This window comes from Stenella coeruleoalba (assembly GCF_951394435.1).
Source record: "Stenella coeruleoalba genome assembly, chromosome: 8".
Lineage (NCBI taxonomy): Eukaryota > Metazoa > Chordata > Mammalia > Artiodactyla > Delphinidae > Stenella > Stenella coeruleoalba.
In genome coordinates, this window is record NC_137154.1 from 10,774,826 (window position 1) to 10,793,005 (window position 18,180).

Sequence of the window (18,180 nt, forward strand, 5' to 3'; positions counted from 1 at the left end):
CTCAAGTTATTTTTTTGAGGTTATAATAACCTCATTTCCAGTTTCCTACTTCCTGAGAGACACATACACATAGGTACATACATCTCACACACACGATTATAAAAATACACGTGGAGCACGGGAACTGACTGAATACTCCCGCTCGCCCCAGCCTGAAACAGTCCCAGAGCCTGAGACTCGAGCACCTCATCCCTGGCCTCATTTTAGTGCCTGGTTATTCGGGGCCTCAAGGCAATGGCTTCGCAAAGCATCACTCTAACAGTAAACAGCCAGTTCCCAAGACTGAGACACGGAAACAGTTCCTGCATATACCCCAGCCTTTACAGACGGTAACCTCAGACGACTGCCTCGTGGCAGCGCCTCCTTGAGTCAACATGCGGGAGTACAACATAGACAGAGATCGAGTTGGCCATCGAGCGGAACACACAAAGAGCTTAATTTGAGGCTGAATTTCAAACAAGAAGTCAGCTTCCAAGACCAGAACGACCTCTGCCAGTCCCTCCTACTTTCAGGACAGGGAGGACGAGCCACGAGGACTGGGATCCTGCCAGGTAGAAGACGCAGGTCCAAGCCTTACTGTTGCCCAACTTGGAAGAATCCCCTTGCTTTGTTAAAAGATATCCCCCCCGCCCCCCCAAAAAGACACTGCGATTTTGGGGAGAAGAACACTCCATGAGGTAGAAAATACAGCCCCTCGGGGAGGTCTCAGGTGGGTTCTCCAAGGTGCGGGGCATAAGTTGACACATCAGAGGGGAGGAGAAGCTGGGGCAGTTCCTACAGTCCAGGAGAAGGTGCTTCAGAGCTGGTGGGGCAGGAGAAGATTCTGAGGGCTGCATCAGTAGTTTAGATTTCTCCTGGGCTAGACTGTTTGCTGGGTCAGGTCCAAGGGTGGTTACAAGAAAACAAGGGAACAGGTCCCACTCTCTCTCAGGAAGGCCATTCACACTCCGTTCCCATCTGAAGACAAGGGCGGCCACATCAGGCTGGGGTGAAATGGGCTCTACAAGAGGCAGGGGGAGGAGGAGCTGGTCAGCGCCCAGGGTGGCGGCGGAGAACAGTAAGACTCGGCCACAAGCCACACACCTAGAAGGTGGAGAGGAGAGATCAGAAACAGCTGCAGAGAGAGAACAATGGAAAACTCAGCACAAACCCACGACAGGGCCTGGAATTAAATACCCCCCCGTACAAGAAACAAAAAGCCCTGTTACATGAGGCAAAAAAATAGGAAAATCCCTGGGCCTTTTACAGCCCTTCCCAGGGGCTGTCGCGTCACCGTGGAAGGACGTATGGGAAGAGAGGCACCACCGCTGGTGCAGAACACCTGTTCTGTCTGTGGGGCTCCCATCAACACCTTTCGAATACAAGTTTCAGAAGCTTGCTGGCACTAGAATCATCTTCTCCTTAGTCCCCCTATCCCCCACTAACCTTAGGAGGCAGAAAGGCACAGTGAAAAAAGATGCAGAAAAGTTCAGGCGTCACACCTGCTCTGCCTTGCAAGCTGTGTGGGCTTTGGACAAGTTCCTAATTTCACTGAGCTTCACAAAGCTTCCCCAATGAAGATGGGGTGATGATGTTATCCTAGAGCACAACTGGGGAGCATAAACATATTCAGAAAAATAATACTTAAGAGGTCACAGAAGTCTTCACAGTGCCAATAACTAGATGATTCTTGTCATGCTACTGCTGTACACATGAAACCTTGATTCAGTGGTCAGTTCTATTCTTTTTACCAGATTTTAAAGAAATTAATATCCTGAATTTTAAAGTTGCTATTGGGACTTCCCTGGTGATCCAGTGGTTAAGAATCCTTGCCTTCCAGGCTTCCCTGGTGGCGCAGTGGTTGAGAGTCCACCTGCCGATGCAGGGGACACGGGTTCATGCCCCAGTCCGGGGAGATCCCACATGCCGCGGAGCGGCTGGGCCCGTGGGCCATGGCCGCTGAGCCTGCGCGTCTGGAGCCTGTGCTCCGCAACGGGAGTGGCCACAACAGTGAGAGGCCCACGTACAGCAAAAAAAAAAAAAAAAAATCCGCCTTCCAATGCAGGTTCAATCCCTGGTCAGGGAACTAAGATCCCACATGCCACAGAGCAACTAAGCCCACACACTCTAGGGCCCACGCACCGCAACTACTGAGCCCACACGCCACAATGGAAGTTCCCCCATGGCACAACGAAGATCCCACATGCCACAACTAAGACCTGACACAGCCAAATAAATATTTGTTTTTAAAGTTGCTATCCTCTAAGGTTTTCTAGACTTTGCAGATGATGATAAATGGCCACCTTGTTTTACAAAGAGAAGCTAGGTCCACTATTAGCTGTGTGTTCAAACGGGCCCCTGTTACCTAACTTCTCTAAGCCTGAGCATCTTCATCTGTAAAATAGGGATGATAATAGCACCTGTCTCATGTGGGCGACGTGAGGACTCGGTGATGCATGTGTAAGGTGTTTATTTAGTACATTGTCTGATACAACCCAGCCCTCAAAAATGGTAGCTACTCTTATCATTCGAGATCCAACCAGTCAACCACAAACAAAACCCTGCAGACCCAAATCCCGATTCAAAGCTTCATTTACACTGAAAAGGATACGGAAGGCAAAGCCCAAGATACCTGAAAGCCAGTACTAACTCACAAGACAAACCCCAGATCGCAGACATAGACTGCACCCAACTGAGGAGGAGCAGGCTTTCTGGGGAAGGGAGTGAAAATGAGGGGCGGACAAGGGCGGGGACAGAGCCACAGAATAGGAACGAACGGAGACCCAACCCCTGCATGCAGCCAGGACCCGAGAATAGCAAGTTACATAGATGAAAGAACGCACAGGTACTGAAGACTTAGAGCGCTCGGTGTGTCCGAGGACAACCACAGGGCGAAGAAGCAGAATTTTAAATCCCAGGCTCATTTCTCAAGAGGGAGCCAATCCAGAGTCCCCGAGTACCTTCCATTTACTTACATTTCAGGGCAGCAGCCTCCCGGGCCACCCTTACTTCAGCCCAACGGAAAGTCCAATAACCAACGCTAAAATGCCCAGCAACACAACCACTACCACAATGATAATTATCAATTTCTGGAGAGAGGGATAAGAGAAATAAAAACAAGTCATTATTACAAACAACCAGAAAACCATAGTAAGTCATCCAAAACCCAACCCCTCTGCCTCTACATAGGAAGCATCTTATCAATCCAAATAAATGAAATAAAAAGCCACCATCTCTACATAAAGACACTCTATTAGGATATTTTGTTTCTTAAATTACTTCTGCACTAGCAATGCCAGCAGATGGAAATAGGGAGTTTCCATCAGCTCTCAGCTCACACGGCAGCCTTCAGACGTGCACAGATAGAAGGGCAACCATAATGGCGTCTCCAAGCAGCAACAGGCCAAGATGCAAGTGACTCATTTGTTCCTTTTCAAGAAGGAGTATAAAAACATTTTTGACATAGTCCTAATTATAAACATCTGTCCATCTCTCCCCCAAAGTACATTCCCACCTGTCAAACCCAGTACAGTGACTGGGGATCAGAAAGTATGGTTACAGTCCTGTTGCAAACCAGCCCGGATTCATCATGTAAAATAACTTCCCAGCTCCCTAGATACCTGCCCAAGCAATAGGTAAAGTTGGAAGAAAAAGAAAGACTTGAAGAACAAAAGTATCAGAGCCCAAGAGAAACAGAAAAGAGCAGGCTAAAAAGCAAAAACCACCAGAGCTAGCCACCACAGTCACTAGGCAGAGAAGCTTAGAAGTCCTCAGGTGACAGGGGCACCAGAACTAGAGGTGGGGGGCGGGCAGTGGAGACAGGATGGAAAGAGCTTGATTGAAAGCTGAATTTGAATCCTGGTTCCTATGCTTCCTAGGTGGCCTGAAGCCAATTACTTAACCTCTGATTCTCAACTGTTTCATCTATAAAGGAGAAATAACAGGTGCTCCCAAGATACAAGATAATGTTCACATAGCCATCAGCACACCACTGGGTTCATGATAGAGAAAAAGAAACCAAGTGGGGCAGGGCTTGGGCTACCGGAGTGGAAGGCAATGAAGGGAGGTTTCTGAGGAGCACGAGTCAAGTTAACGGCTGCAGGGATCCCGAGCTCTGTCCAGAGCATTGGCGCAACACCTGGGCAGTGATGCCGAGCTGCCTGCAGATGGGGGTTCTCGGGTAGAGAGCACGTGAGCCAGATCCATGCGAGGCACCCCTGGGAAGGAAGGGCAGCTATTCTCTAGGGGAAGCTGAGGTAGGCTTTTGGATGAGGCCAAGACGGAGGGAAGGCACGGGCTCAAGGACATGGGTGGGGGCGACCAGAGGGAGGAGAAGCCGGTCGGTCCAGCTGGGACTAAGGGCTCACCCTCCGAGCTTCACTCTGATACTTGACAGCCTTTTTGGTGTCTGCCACGGCCCGCTCCACGAAGCCCACTGACTGGTCCATGTTGTTCTCAATACGATCAATCATGGCTCCCTTTCCACGGACGCAAGAGGTGGGTCCAGCAGAAAGAGGGACGGGGAGAGGGAGGAGAGAAAGAGCGAGAGACGGCGCGCACGGTGGACTCTCTTCTCCGAAGGCAGCAGGAGAGGCTCACCTTCCGGGCCTGACCCTGGTACTTCACGGCTCTTTTTGTTTCCTCCCGAGCCTTCTCCACGTGGTCCACCGTGTGCATGACATTCAACTCTATGTTATCTAACATCTCACCCTGCAAAGGACAGACGCTAGTCACACCCAGGAAAGCCACCCCAGGACAGTCCTAGCTCACATGAGAAAGGGGTTCTCTTTCTTTTCAGCACCAAGAAGAGCATCTGGAAACTTTAACATGCAGCCTTCTGTGGGGCAAACTTGTACAACTTCCCCGTGATTACCTATGGTTCCCCAGGCCTTGGTGGCTGTCACTCATTCCAGAAACATTCACTCAGTTACTTCTCTGTGACAAGCACTGCACCGGGCACCCGGAGCACACTGTCTAGATGCCTGGGATATTCTGAAGGATCCCGCCACTTTTTTTTTTTTTTAAGTATGTGAAGAGAGAAGCCAAGATATTGGGTTGGCCAAAGAGTTCGTTTGGGTTTTTCTATAACATCTCACGGAAAAACCCAAACCAACTTTTTGGCCAACCCAATACATCTATCTAATGTTCTTAGGGCATCGCCAGGATGCTGGCTTCTTCCTGGTCATTCAGACCTGAACCAAGTTCATTCGGCCTGAACTGAGTTCATTCACTACTATAGAATAGTGCCCAGCACACGTCAGGTGCTCAATAGATAGCTGAGGTGGGAACAGTTGCTTTCTCTAAGGTACTCCCAGGTCCCGTAAGTGACAGACATTGGTTTTACCTTAGTTATCTGGTTAAGAGACAGCAGTCTCTTAATAAGATTCCCAACCTTTGCCCGGCTATTACTTCCTGACCAGAAGTTTGGTCTCTCCAGTTGAGTTCTGTGCATCTTAGGATGGGAATTCCCTTCACCCACCTAGACCTTCCTCAACCCAACCCATGGCGTTACGGCAGTCTCTACACAGAGAACAGAACTTACCATCACTTGAATCTCAAACCAGTTCCTCGGCAAGGCAGTGTGGGGAGAAAACAGAAGGGTAGGGATGGAAGGGCAGGAGAAATGGTCTCAACGGCTGCAAGGGGGTGGAAGAAAGGCCCCCGAGCCCAGAGCAGGGAACTGATGTCAAAACCAGCCGAGTGGTGCTCAGGCTTCAGTTAGGTTTCCTTCTACAGAGGAAGCAGTTTTCAATCCTCTCCAGGTGGCAGAGCCACTGGGAGTTCATGGTAATAGTGGTACCAAACCATGACACAGTGGCGAATTTAACTGCATCGTAAGAACCAGGAGACGTGTGACTCTGTGACACTGATACCATATGCTGGGGACAGAGCCATCCACCCCTGAGCAAGCTTACCCGGGACAAAACAGACTCTCAAGCTAAGCACTGTTCCCAGTTTTTCTGTAAATACCACTTCGCTGTCCCTTCAGTCCTTCTGTTGTCTGCTCCTGTTCCTTAGCAAAAACTGTCAACATGTTTGGAAAAACACACTTACAGAAGAAACAACAAAAATGGAAAAATACAAAAACCTCTGTGAAGCCTAACTTTTCACCATAAACGGGGGAAACGGCCCCATGTTTTCAGTGTCACCAGTGAAACAGTTCCTATCAGGAGATTGTCTTAAGGCATCACCATTAAGAGCCCATATCTCTAATTTAAAAAAGACCACGGTCCTGAGGCTGGAGGGAACCAGGTACTTGACAGAGCACGTCACACCCCATATTAATTAGAAATGACCTCCAGGCCGAAGTAACAGGCATGAATGACGAGGCTACGACTGCCCAAAATGTCAGCATCTACTACGCAATTTCCCAACGATTCTCCCACCCCACCCGGCTTTCCAGGAGTCCCGTCTCGCCCTTCTCCGGAAGCCCCGGGCTTCTTCTCCTCCCTGCCCACGCGGCACCCACTGTTACCTGGTTCTCCACCAGCATGGCGATGTCCACGAACATGTCGTGAAGCTCCTTGATGCTGCTCTCCAGCCTCACGATGTCCTTGTGCCGTCCCTCGATCTCACTGAGGGCTTGCTTGGAAATCTGAGAGTCGATGATCTAGGCCAGGCCGCACAAGAGACCGACCGTCTGCCGTCACGCCCGCCGCAGCCTCACCACACCCCTGCGGGGCTCCCGCCGCCCCGCCCTCCCGGCCTCTGCAGCCCAGCCCGCCCCCACCATCACTCACCCCCGAGGTGAAGATGGCAGGGTTCCCACTCTCCAGCATCTCCTCCAGCTCCCCATCTGTTGTCTTCCTGCCGGCTTTACAACAAAAGGAGGAGAGCATCAAACATAAGATCAACGCTCACCATTTCAAAAGTTCCCTGAAAGGGCTTCCCTGGTGGCACAGTGGTTGAGAGTCTGCCTGCCGATGCAGAGGACACGGGTTCGTGCCCCAGTCCGGGAAGATCCCACATGCCGCGGAGTGGCTGGGCCCGTGAGCCATGGCCGCTGAGCCTGCGCATCCGGAGCCTGTGCTCCGCAACGGGAGAGGCCACGACAGTGAGAGGCCCGCGTACCGCAAAAAAAAAAAAAAAAGTTCCCTGAAAATGGGAATACAGTAAGTTCACTCTGAAGACCATGGCCTTACAAGCCTCCTGACGCTCCTTTCTCCGGATTTCTCCCCTAATCCAATCCGTCCTCAACATTATCAACAGTTACCTTCCTGAAGCCCATGTCTGATGACATTCCTTTCCAGCTCAGAATGTCTCCTGGCCCCCTTCACTCCACCACGGAGTCCACGGTCCTCAGAACAAGGGGCCAGTTCCTGGGTGAGCCCTCCCTCCATCCGCCTTAACCTCACCCTGCTCCACCCAAATGCGCCCTGTTCCCAGGCCCTGGACGGCCTCTCCCTCCTGAACACGCGTGCTTTGTTCTGCCTGCGCCCTCGTTCATTCAGTTCCTGCGCTCAAAGCACTTTCCGCCCTGTGGGGCCCTGCAGTCCGGTTTCTGATTCCTAAAGGGCGTGGCTGTAGTAACTTCTTTATTCCTCACGGCAACTAGCACCATTCTCTGCTGTCAAACAGGCAGCAAAAGATGTCATGAGCCCCAAGGAGTGCAGCTGTGTAGCAAGTTTCTGGATGCAGAAACGCTGGCTCCCACGGCAGTCAAACGACTCGGGCCTGGTAACTCCGAGCCTTCTTTCAGCCTAAGACGCAACATCCAGGATGCACCAGTGCTGTGAGGCCTGTCCCCAGCTTGGGCACAAAAGAGAAGGCAGAAGCCACCAGCGGGGCTGCTGCTCCCTCTCCCCTGGGAGAGGGGAGGACACGACTGGGAACGGACAAGCACGTGGCAGGAAGGGTGAAGGGGCACAGGCCAAACTTCAAACACGCACTGATCTCGAGCTGCCGCTGGATTCGCCCTTTGCTGCGTTCACGGAAGTCCACCTGGGCCTCGTTGTATTTGGTCATCACCTCCACAAACTTCCGGGAGAGGACGGAGTGCTGTGGGAGCAAGGTCAAATGCTGTGAGCCCCCAGGAGGCGAGGGAGGGGAAGGTCCACAACTCTTACAGAACCCCAGCCCCTACGCAGCCTCATCTACAGCAGCACTGGTCCTGGAACCAGAGGACCAGGGACAACTCGTGGTGGGAATGTAAACGGGCACAGTCACTGGAAAACAGTATGGAGGTTTCTCAAAAAACTAAAAACAGAGCTACCCTATGACCCAGCAGTTCCACTCCTGGGTATATATCAAAAACACCCAAAACATTAATCTGCAAAGATACATGCACCCCAATGTTCACAGCAGCATTATTTACAATTGCCAAGCAACCTAAGTGTCCATCAACAGATGAATGGATAAAGAAAATGTGGTATAGATATCTACAATGGAATACTACTCAGACATAAAAAAAAAAAAGAATGAAATTTTGCCATTTGCAGCAACATGGATGGACTCGGGAGGCATAAGTGAAATAAGACAGAGAAAGACAAATACTGTATGATATCACTTATATGTGGAATCTAAAAAATACAGCAAACTAGTGAATATAACAGAAAAGCAACAGGCTCACAGATAACGAGAAGAAGCTAGTGGTTACCAGTGGGGCGGGGAGGGCAATATCGGGGTGAGGGAGTGAGAGGTACAAACTACTGGGTGTAAGACAGGCTCGAGGATGTACTGTGCAACACGGGGGATACAGCCAACATCTGGTCATAACTGTAAATGGAAAGTAACCTTTCAAAATTGTATAAAAACGAAAACAGAACAAAACAAAAAACAAAGACCAGGTACAAGACTCAGTTTTTTGGTTTCCTAACTTTACACCGTTGGAAAAGTCGGCTGACCTTTCCAAAGCATGTTTTCAGTATCTATTAACCTGTCTTGCTGAACTCCTATAGTAATTGTGAGGCCAAAGGAGATACCCTGTGAATCTCAGAGGCCCTGTTTTCTAACGCTGCCGGACTCCCTCCTACATCCAAAGATCCTTGGGTTGTTACTCAAACTGACCTCCCCAACTTTTCTTGCTTCTAACTCAGTGCCTTCAAGTCAACGGCCCTGGTGCCTAAACTCAAATCTTTATCATTTTTTTTCCTTACTCACCTCTCAGCATCAAGCCCTACTGGTTTTTCCTTTGCAAAATCACCAATATCTATGCTTTTTTCAAACCAACTACCACCGGGCAAATTCAGACCCAAATCATTGCAAAACCCAACTAGAGACCCACCTGCCTCTCACCTCTTTCCCACTCTGATCCAGTTTTCAAATGGTTCCCATATTATCCTCCTAACAAACTGCAACCCAAAGTAAATGCATACAGGCTACTCAGTCAGCTCCAAACTCCCTGGACTGCAGCCAAAGGCCTCTGGAATACGGTGCTATGTTCTCTACCAAAAACTCAATGTCCACTATCCCATGACAGACGTTTTTCTCTAGACAGGCTGCTCTCTTCACGTCTGCCCCTCACACCCACCCCCAACCCCGCTGCTACCAACCCACCCAGGCACCCACACACACCACTCCTGCCCCCATGCCTCTAAGGAGAACCTCTCCCCGAGCCTGTCCATGTTGGCATCTTGCCCACCAAGGCCCAGCCTCCTCTGGCCACCCCAGTCTTTCCCGAGATCGTCTGATGCTGGGAGCACGTGCATTTGATCCGGTCTTCATACACGTTCTCCTGTGGGTCTTATGTCATAGTTTCCTTGTGCTCCTTGAGCACCGTGCCAGTTCAACAACAAGGGTCATATCTTTGATGACCACCAAACACCCTGACTCCAAACTGGACAACTAATAACCAACAGTTTTCAGAGAGAAGACTTCAGTTTCCTCACCTGTAAACCAAAGAGGCTCACTAAACCCTCAGCAGTGCTCTGGGAGCCTCAGGCACCTCCTTAGAGGACAGTGTGAGAGGGGCCACCAGCTGGACTCGGCCCTGTCCCCCACTTCAACCTGAGCAGCTCCCCTCCATCAGTTCCTCAAATTGAGTTCCAAACAGTGGTTGTTGGTTGTTTTTTGTTTTAAAGGCTCCACAGCTAGAAAAGGGAGCCCTCCTACACTGTTGGTGGGAATGTAAATTGGTGCAGCCACTATGGAGAATAGTATGAAGGTTCCTTAAAAAACTAAAAATAGGGTTACCATATGATCCAGCAATCCCACTCCCCAGCATATATCTGGAAAAGACAGAAACTCTAATTCAAAAAGATACAGGCACCCCAACATTCATAGCAGCACTATTTACAATAGCCCAAGACATGGAAGCAACCTAAATGTCCATCAACAGAGGAATGGATAAAGAAGATGTGGTACTATATACAATGGAATACTACTCAGCCATAAAAAAGAATGAAATAATGCCATTTGCAGCAACATGGATGGACCTAGAGATTATCATACTAAGTGAAGTAAGTCAGACAGAGAAAGACAAACGTATCACTTATATGTGGAATCTAAAAAATAATACAAATGAATTTATTTACAAAACAGAAGCACACACATGACTCACAGACATAGAAAACAAACTTATGCTTACCAAAGGGGGAAGGGTGGAGAATAAATGAGGAACATGTGAGTAACAGATATACACTACTATATATAAAATAGATACACAACAAGGATTTACTGTATCACACAGGGAACTATATTCGATATCTTATAATAACCTATAATGCAAAAGAATCTGAAAAAGAAGCATATATATATATACATATATATATATATATATATATATGCAAAACCGAATCACTTTGCTGTACACCTAAAACCAACACAGTATTGTAAATCAACTATACTTCAATAAAGATTTTAAAAAGGGACTGATCTGGTGGCACAGTGGTTAAGAATCCGCCTGCCAATGCAGGGGACATGGGTTCAAGCCCTGGTCCAGGAAGATCCCACATGCCGTGGAGCAACTAAGCCCGTGAGCCACAACTACTGGAGCCTGCACACCTAGAGCCCGTGCTCCATAACAAGAGAAGCCACTGCAATGAGAAGCCCGTGCACCGCAACGAAGAGTAGCCCCCGCTCGCCACAACTAGAGAAAGCCCGCACACAGCAACAAAGACCCAATGCAGCCAAAAATAAATAAATGTATTTAAAAAAATTTTTTTTAATTAAAAAGACTCCACAGCTAAGAAAAAAAAAAAGATTGGACTAGATGGCGGTTAGACCAGGGAAAATCTCACCTGGGATTTCCGAATCCGAAGGTCTGCTGACGACCGGACCTCGTCTTCTTCAATACACCTCTCCATGCCTGGATGGGAGAGGAGGTTATTCTAGCAACGCACCTGCTGCTCTCCTCCAAGAAGCACACCGTGCAGCGCGGCCTCCTCTCTCTCTCTCACACACCCGGCCCAGGAGACGGAACAGCAGGTAGGTCCAGTCTCAAAAGGTCAGCTCACACCTGAGCCACGGGACACCCGTTCCACGACCTTTACTACTGCCGGGTCTTCTTCCTTGGATACCTCTCGGCACAGTGGTTAACAGCATGAGTCTCTGTCACTAAGAGACTCGGACTCAAATCCTTGCCACTTAGTAGCCACGTAACTTTGGAAAAGCCACTTAACCTCTTAGTGTTCCTGTGCTCTCGTCTGTAAAATGGAATAAACAGCAGTGCCCCCCTAGCGGCACCAACGTGAAAATTCAATGAGAATGCACACGATCACGGCTATGACTGGAAGCTGCCACTAACGACGTCCACCTCCACCCGCATGAAAACAGGCAGCACAGGCTGTCTGGGGGGAAGAAATGATAAATTAGGCTGAGCGATGCTGCGTGCACTCTCAGACCAACAGCATGCCTTGTCAGCAGGTACAGTGCGGCAAGAATGCAGATGGTAGCCGTGGAACTAAGGAACCTTCTGCGCCCCCAGAGGAGCTGAATCTACCACAGTGGCTTCACTGAACAATGCCCTAAATTGAGGGGTGGGCACGGGGGTGAAGGGAGGGTGATACGTGGCCCCCAAGAAATGTCTCCAGACTCTATAACCCATCTGGCATCCGTACATCACTAACATCACTGTTCAAATGGACGTAGGTGCTGGGGAAGGAAATGGGACCAGGAAGAGAAAAGTCGAGGGACTAAAGCTAAGGGACCAAGTCGCCCAAATACCCAGTAGCTGAAAGCACACTTTCATCCCCATCTCCGAACTTCAATTCTGGACTCTCTCAACCACAGTCAGGACTCGAGAGCGGGTAAACTGTCTGGGGCTCTAATAGGTCATTCCAGGCACAGTGCCCAGACCACAAGCAAAGACGGCAAGGGTGGTGTCACTCCCGCCAGGAAGAGTTCCGGTCCAGGAGAGCTGGACCCCGGACGTGAGACGGATGGTGGGAGTGCCGCCGGCTCCCTTTGTCCCTTTCTTACTCTTCAGTTTGTTCCGGACATTGTTGGCCCTTTTCTTGATCTCAGTCGTGAGCTGCTCCAGGTCATCCTTGGTTTCTGGATAAACAAACGCAGGCAGAGTCAGTTAGAAGAGACTGAGAGCTTAGTCAGCTACAACCATCAACAGAGGAGGTGGGAAGCTCTCTCAGGTGCCCACTGCCCACAGCAGTATGTATCCTGGTGGGCTCTCAAGACATCTGTCATGAGAATCACAGAAAGCTTATTTTTAAAAGGCATTTTTTTCCTGGCATCCTACCCCAGAACTACAGAATAAAAACACCTCGTGGAGAAATAGGGGGGTACTGGGGAAGCATTTCAGGCAGAGGAAATAGCACAGGGGCAGTGGTGGGTGGGACAGAGATGAGGTACGTCGGCAGCTGTAAGAGCCGTTGCCAGTCATGAGAGGGACTAGCTGGGGAGGAGAGGAGAGCTTGGCTAAATGGGTTGGACCATGAAGAGAAGAGGTAACAGCAGCAGAGCAGTGACCAGGAGAGGGTAGAGGAGGACGGGAGATGACATGGCACATATGTTAGTGGAAGGTAATACACCCCCTCCCCTGCTGCTCACAGAGGGAGGAAACCAAGGCCCAGCCCCAGTGGCCAAGGGTCACCGTTGGGTGATTCAGCCCTGAGTCAACACTCACTTGGCTCTGGAATGGGTGCAGACAGAATGACACTGTAGAGCTTCTTAGCTTCCTCCACGTGCTCTGAGATCTTGTCAATGTTGAGTCGAGTTTCCTCGATCTATAATTAGAAAGATGATAGCCTTTGTCATCAAGAGGAAGAATATAGCCATGACTGAGATGAAAACAGAGCTCCCTGCCCACCTTCTGGGTTTGTGGAATAAGATGGTGACAGGAAATGTCTTCTGAGGACCAGTGAGCCCAGTGAGTACCCTTTCCATAGTCAGAGAAACGAACGTAAACAGAGCAGTCATTGAAGACCCGTCCTCATTGCTCCCTGAGAGGGGTATGTTTACTCACCATGGATGGGAAGATCCCGGCCAGAGTCAAGAAGGGCCAGGACAACTCCCGAGGAATAATCAGAGTGAAGGGTCAAGAAACCTTACCAGGCAGATCCCCAGCTCCTCCAAAAGTGGAGCCGCAGAAAGTGAGGACAGGAGAGAGGGAAAAAGGAAAGAAAGAAAGGGAAAGGGAGAGAACGAACCTGGAGAGTGAGAAACACAGAGAGAAGAATGAGAGGAAGAGAAAGACAGAAACAGAGATGAAGAAGAGAGAGAGAGACGAAGCAATGACCATCTCAGGACATGCTGAGCTTCTCTTGGACATGTGTTCTGGGGAAACGCCTCTTACTAGCTGATCGTCTTAGACGATCAAGACCCAGGAGCTCAAGCCGTGGACCATTTCTGCCCATTTCTGAGGTTCCTAACTGTACAAGGTGTGTATCAGAAAGTACTTCTAGCCACGCCTCATTCCCAGATGGAACACCGTCCCAGGACGCTGCTGCCTGAGCATTTCAGTTCAGCCTTGGCTCCCTCTTCAAAGGCACCGGCTGTCCCGGCACCACGGCCTCTGCTGCGGTACCAGTGCATACGCAGGGAGCAGCACATGCCAGAGAGACCTCAAAACCCACCACATCTACCTGCCTCACTTCCACAATGAGGGGCACATCAACACGGCCACAGTCAACAAACAGAAATCTTGTAAAATGCCAAAGAGTAGGATCTTAACACCTGAGATACAACGAAAATACAACTCAATGTGCAGCTTCCGGCAGCCCTTCCTTCTGGTGAATAATTCACTTAAAGAAAAAAAAACAACAACAACCCTGATCACAACTCTCCAAATTACAAAGAAATAAAACTTGAGTTCTCTAGCCTCAAATTAGTAATTTTGACAGTGGAGCGGGGATTTGACCCTCTACAAATAGGGGTTGGCCAAAAAGTTCCTTTGGGTTTTTCCCATAAGACGTTACAGAAAACTCAAACGAACTTTTGGGCCAACCCGATATATTGGCTTTGATGCACCACAGTTTGAGAATGGAATTACTTGCTTAAAGATACAGAATAAACAAAACAAAACAAAAAAACAAACAAACAGAAAAACCAAAAAGAAAGATACAGAATACATTTTCAGTCTAATAATATCATCAGTGTAAATACAAATACAAGTAGCTACCCACACATTTGGGAAGCATTTTCACAGCTGGCAAAACAATCCACGGCACTGCATTCAGACCATGATTGAAATGAGGAAACTAAGTTTAAAGAGGTCATAGGTCACAGGGGTGGTGGTAGGCACGGCACTCAAACAGCGCCCTCCAGAGTCCGACTGGGGTGCTTTTTCCATGAGAGCTAAGACAATGTTTTCGGCTTCTTCATACTGCTTCACTTTCAGCAGCAGCCCAAGACTACCCAGCTATCAAAAAGGCCTATGTTATCACCTGTGAACGCTGGTGGCTCTAGGGGTGTAACCACCTCAGACTCAGGGCCTCGGGGGACCCAAGAAATTGCCACCTTACCCTTCCCTCTCTCTTCATCTCTCCCATCAAACACTGACTCCTCTTCCAACTCCTAAAGTGTCAGTGCATCACACCACGTTTCCATGTCCATCACGTGACTGTCATGCCAGAGCTATTACATTGTATAAAACAGGACTGAGGGGCTTCCCTGATGGCGCACTGGTTGAGAGTCCGCCTGCCGATGCAGGGGACAGGGGTTCATGCCCCGGTGCGGGAAGATCCCACATGCCGCGGAGCGGCTGGGCCCGTGAGTCATGGCCGCTGAGCCTGCGCGTCCGGAGCCTGTGCTCCGCAACGGGAGAGGCCACAACAGTGAGAAGCCCGCGTACCGCAAAAAAAAAAACAGAACTGAGAAAAAAGACTTTCTAGAATAACATGTCCTCGCCATTTTAAAATGAATTTTAACAACAGAATGAATCATCCTCTTTTAAGAAGCCAGAGGCCTAAGGTTTTTGCATGTTCAACGGACTGGATGTCTTAGAAAATAGCTCCCGGAATATTATTTCATCAAGTGAAGAGCATCCCGCCCCAAAGCTGGGTCAGTGGTAGGGAGACGAGGTAGGAAGTTTTTAGGATGAGACTGTTGGACCCCAAGCTTAGAGTCGCTCCAGGCACTTGGAGACCAGATGGTGAATGGGCCTCCGGGCTCCAGAACTTTCCAGGCCTGGGGCCTCCACCCCCGCCTCCAGTCATCCTCCACCCACGGCAGCTGCTCTCTTCCCTCTGTCCTCAACCACCTCACCATTTGGAGGTACTTCAGGGCCTCTGAGTTAGTAATCTAGGAATTTAGTCAGTTCACCAAATAACCTCAGGAGTCCTTCGGGACTTCAGGATGGGCAACTGGACGATCACAGAGCTTTTTTTTCCTTTAAACTTTGTGTCTCTGTTTTTTCTTGGAAGTGTTAGTTTTTCTCGAAGGTGACTTTCAGAGTATTTCATGGTAGCAGGTAGACAGGAAATTAATTTCCTTTTGTGCATTTGCCAGACAACCAAATATCGGGGCGGGGGGGACAGGGCTGGCGGGAAATCTGCCAGGGCTGCATCTAAAAGTTCAAGTGCTATTTGTCTGTGTGTTTGTTTGGGGTTGTTTTAAATAGACTGACATTGCTCTGCACAATAATATATTTAAGAACTAAACCCGATTTAACATACACCTGTCCCAGAAACAAGGCCCTTCACTGGATGTCTGCGAAGTCACCATCACTCTCTGCTTTTTACGCACGAGAGCACGGCGGCTCAAAGAAATCGAGGAAGTCAATAAAGGCCGTAACTGCAGGAAGAGGCAAAACCGAGGTTTGAACCAAGGCAACTGTTAAATCCAAACCCTGTCTCCTGAACCAGGTGAAGGTGCAAGAATCGCCTACGGGAAGCTCTCTGTCTTCTCTCCCAGGTCCGTGTGTGTTCAGCCTGTGTCATGTGAATGTGTGTGACCCACTCACCAGTTCTGTGAGACTGGCTCAATTACCCTTGACTCACATCATGTGCCTTATTTCTTTGTTCTCCAACCAAGGCTCCCCGTAGAGCTTTTTACACAAGGAGAGCTCAAGCAACTCAGTCAAGCTGCTGACTGAGGGAACCAATCTGCAAGTTTTTGTTTTTTTTATCGCCATGCTAAATTTGCAGCTAATACATCCCCAATGCCCACTTATTTTTTGTTACTTTTTAAAATGTATTTTTCAACGATTTGTCAGTAATGGGGTAGATAGCACAGTTTAAGAAAATAAGTTAGAATCATACCAGGTTCACATTCTGGCTCCGCCCCTTAGCAGTTTTTTTGACCTTGAACAAGCCGCTTACCCTCTCTGAGCCCCAGTTCTCTCATCCGTGAAACGAGGATTATCATATTTCCCACCTCCTAGAGTTTGTGTGGGCATTAAATGAGATAAGATATGTCAAAGGCTTAACACAAAGTACACGCTCAATAAACGTCACATGGTGATAAAGACAAAAATAGCCAGCAACTATTGCACGTTTACTGTGTGCAGGTACTACGCTGAGCCTTTATGAGCAATGTCTCATGGAATCCTCACAGCAGTGCTCATGTTAACAACATGTTCTGTGACGTCAGTAGCCACCCAAGGAAATCCAGTAAGGACAGCAAGTCAACCACTCCTCACATTGGGTGTCTGCCTCATGGAACCAACTATAATTACCACAGTATATAGGCTGCCCTCTGTATCCTCAAGTTCTGCCTCCATGGATTCAACCAACCCCGGATCGAAAATACTCAGGGAAAAAAAAAAAATTCCAGAAAGTCCGAAAAAGCAAAACTCAAATTTACCACACCAGCAACTATTTAACATAGCCTTTCCATTGTCTTTATAACTATTTACAGAGCACTTACATTGTATTAGGTATCATAAGTAATCTAGAGATGATTTGAAGTATACAGGTGTGTGTAGATGATATGCAAATACTATGCCATTTTATATGAGACTGGAGCGTCCACAGACTTGGTATCCACGGGGGTCCTGGAACCAATTCCCCCCACCCCCGCAGACACCGAGGAAGGACCGTACTAATCACCATCATCTAACTAAAAGGAGGGAGTTATTTTCAAGGCATGGAGGGCCTCTTCCCTCTGGACCTAATTAGCCAGTGGAATCTAATCCAATGTAATGTAATGTGATGTAATCTAATCTAAAAGCAGAGAAGTACTACTTTGGAGACTGGCAGATGTCGTGGGGTAAGGTATAAGGCTTTGTCTCTTCTACCTAAAATGTCTCTGCCTCCCCTAAATTCCCAGGTGCCTGGTACCTCTTAAGTTAGGCATTAAATCTTACATATTTATTTACTGAAAACTTATTATATGTCACCTTTTGAAGGTGACAAAAGTAATGGGGTTGTAAGGGTCAAATAAATGACTTCCGCTTCGCACAATTCATATACCTTTACTTTTCTCCCCAAATAGCAAAATCCGAAACAGTCCTTGTGTTAGAAGGTCTCGGTGAAGTCCTCCCTGACTTGTTTGCTGCTTTGCTTTGGAAAACGAACGCTGACGAGGGACAGAGAAAGGTCTCAGTCAGCCAAGCCACAGAAGGCAAGTCCCTCAAGGGGTTTTAGCAAGACTGAGCGTAGTATGTCAACTCTCCTTTTACGAATGAAAAGAAAGATGATCTCAGAGCTCTACTGACCAGTGAAAAGTAGCAGTCTTGGACAATCACCTCAAATCAATTAAGTGTATCTGGGCTTTGCGTCACTCAAAGTAGGGTCAGGAATAGAAAAACCTATCTAGTTATTTTAGCCAAAGTAATTGGGTAGGTTGGGTAGTTTTCCTCCCTCATGAAAAGGACTTCTGAGCTTTTCTAGCTGCCCACTGGAAAATACAGGGAAATCTAGACAGAGA

General features: G+C 48.6%; 1 protein-coding gene across 11 annotated transcripts in view; it reads right to left on the reverse strand.

Moving 5' to 3' along the window:
* The window catches only part of STX3 (syntaxin 3), a 136,214-nt gene that overhangs the window by 96,682 nt on the left and 21,352 nt on the right, over positions 1-18,180 (reverse strand). For 3 of the 11 annotated variants that reach the window (XR_013829605.1, XM_079930895.1, XM_079930894.1), the window contains exons 3-9: positions 12,998-13,097; positions 12,337-12,411; positions 11,157-11,224; positions 7,869-7,977; positions 6,720-6,793; positions 6,455-6,589; positions 4,579-4,689 (exon numbers count right to left, since the gene is read on the reverse strand). Coding sequence is in view for 10 of the 11 variants with exons in the window: in XM_079930895.1 (XP_079787021.1) it covers positions 4,579-4,689; positions 6,455-6,589; positions 6,720-6,793; positions 7,869-7,977; positions 11,157-11,224; positions 12,337-12,411; positions 12,998-13,097 (672 nt within the window). In the remaining variant the exon portion in view is untranslated. Of the gene's footprint in view, positions 1-799; positions 1,084-2,954; positions 3,069-4,346; positions 4,458-4,578; positions 4,690-6,454; positions 6,590-6,719; positions 6,794-7,868; positions 7,978-11,156; positions 11,225-12,336; positions 12,412-12,997; positions 13,098-18,180 lie in introns of those variants that run through there. The other 8 variants (XM_079930899.1, XM_079930898.1, XM_079930897.1 and 5 more) reach the window with 6 other exon arrangements.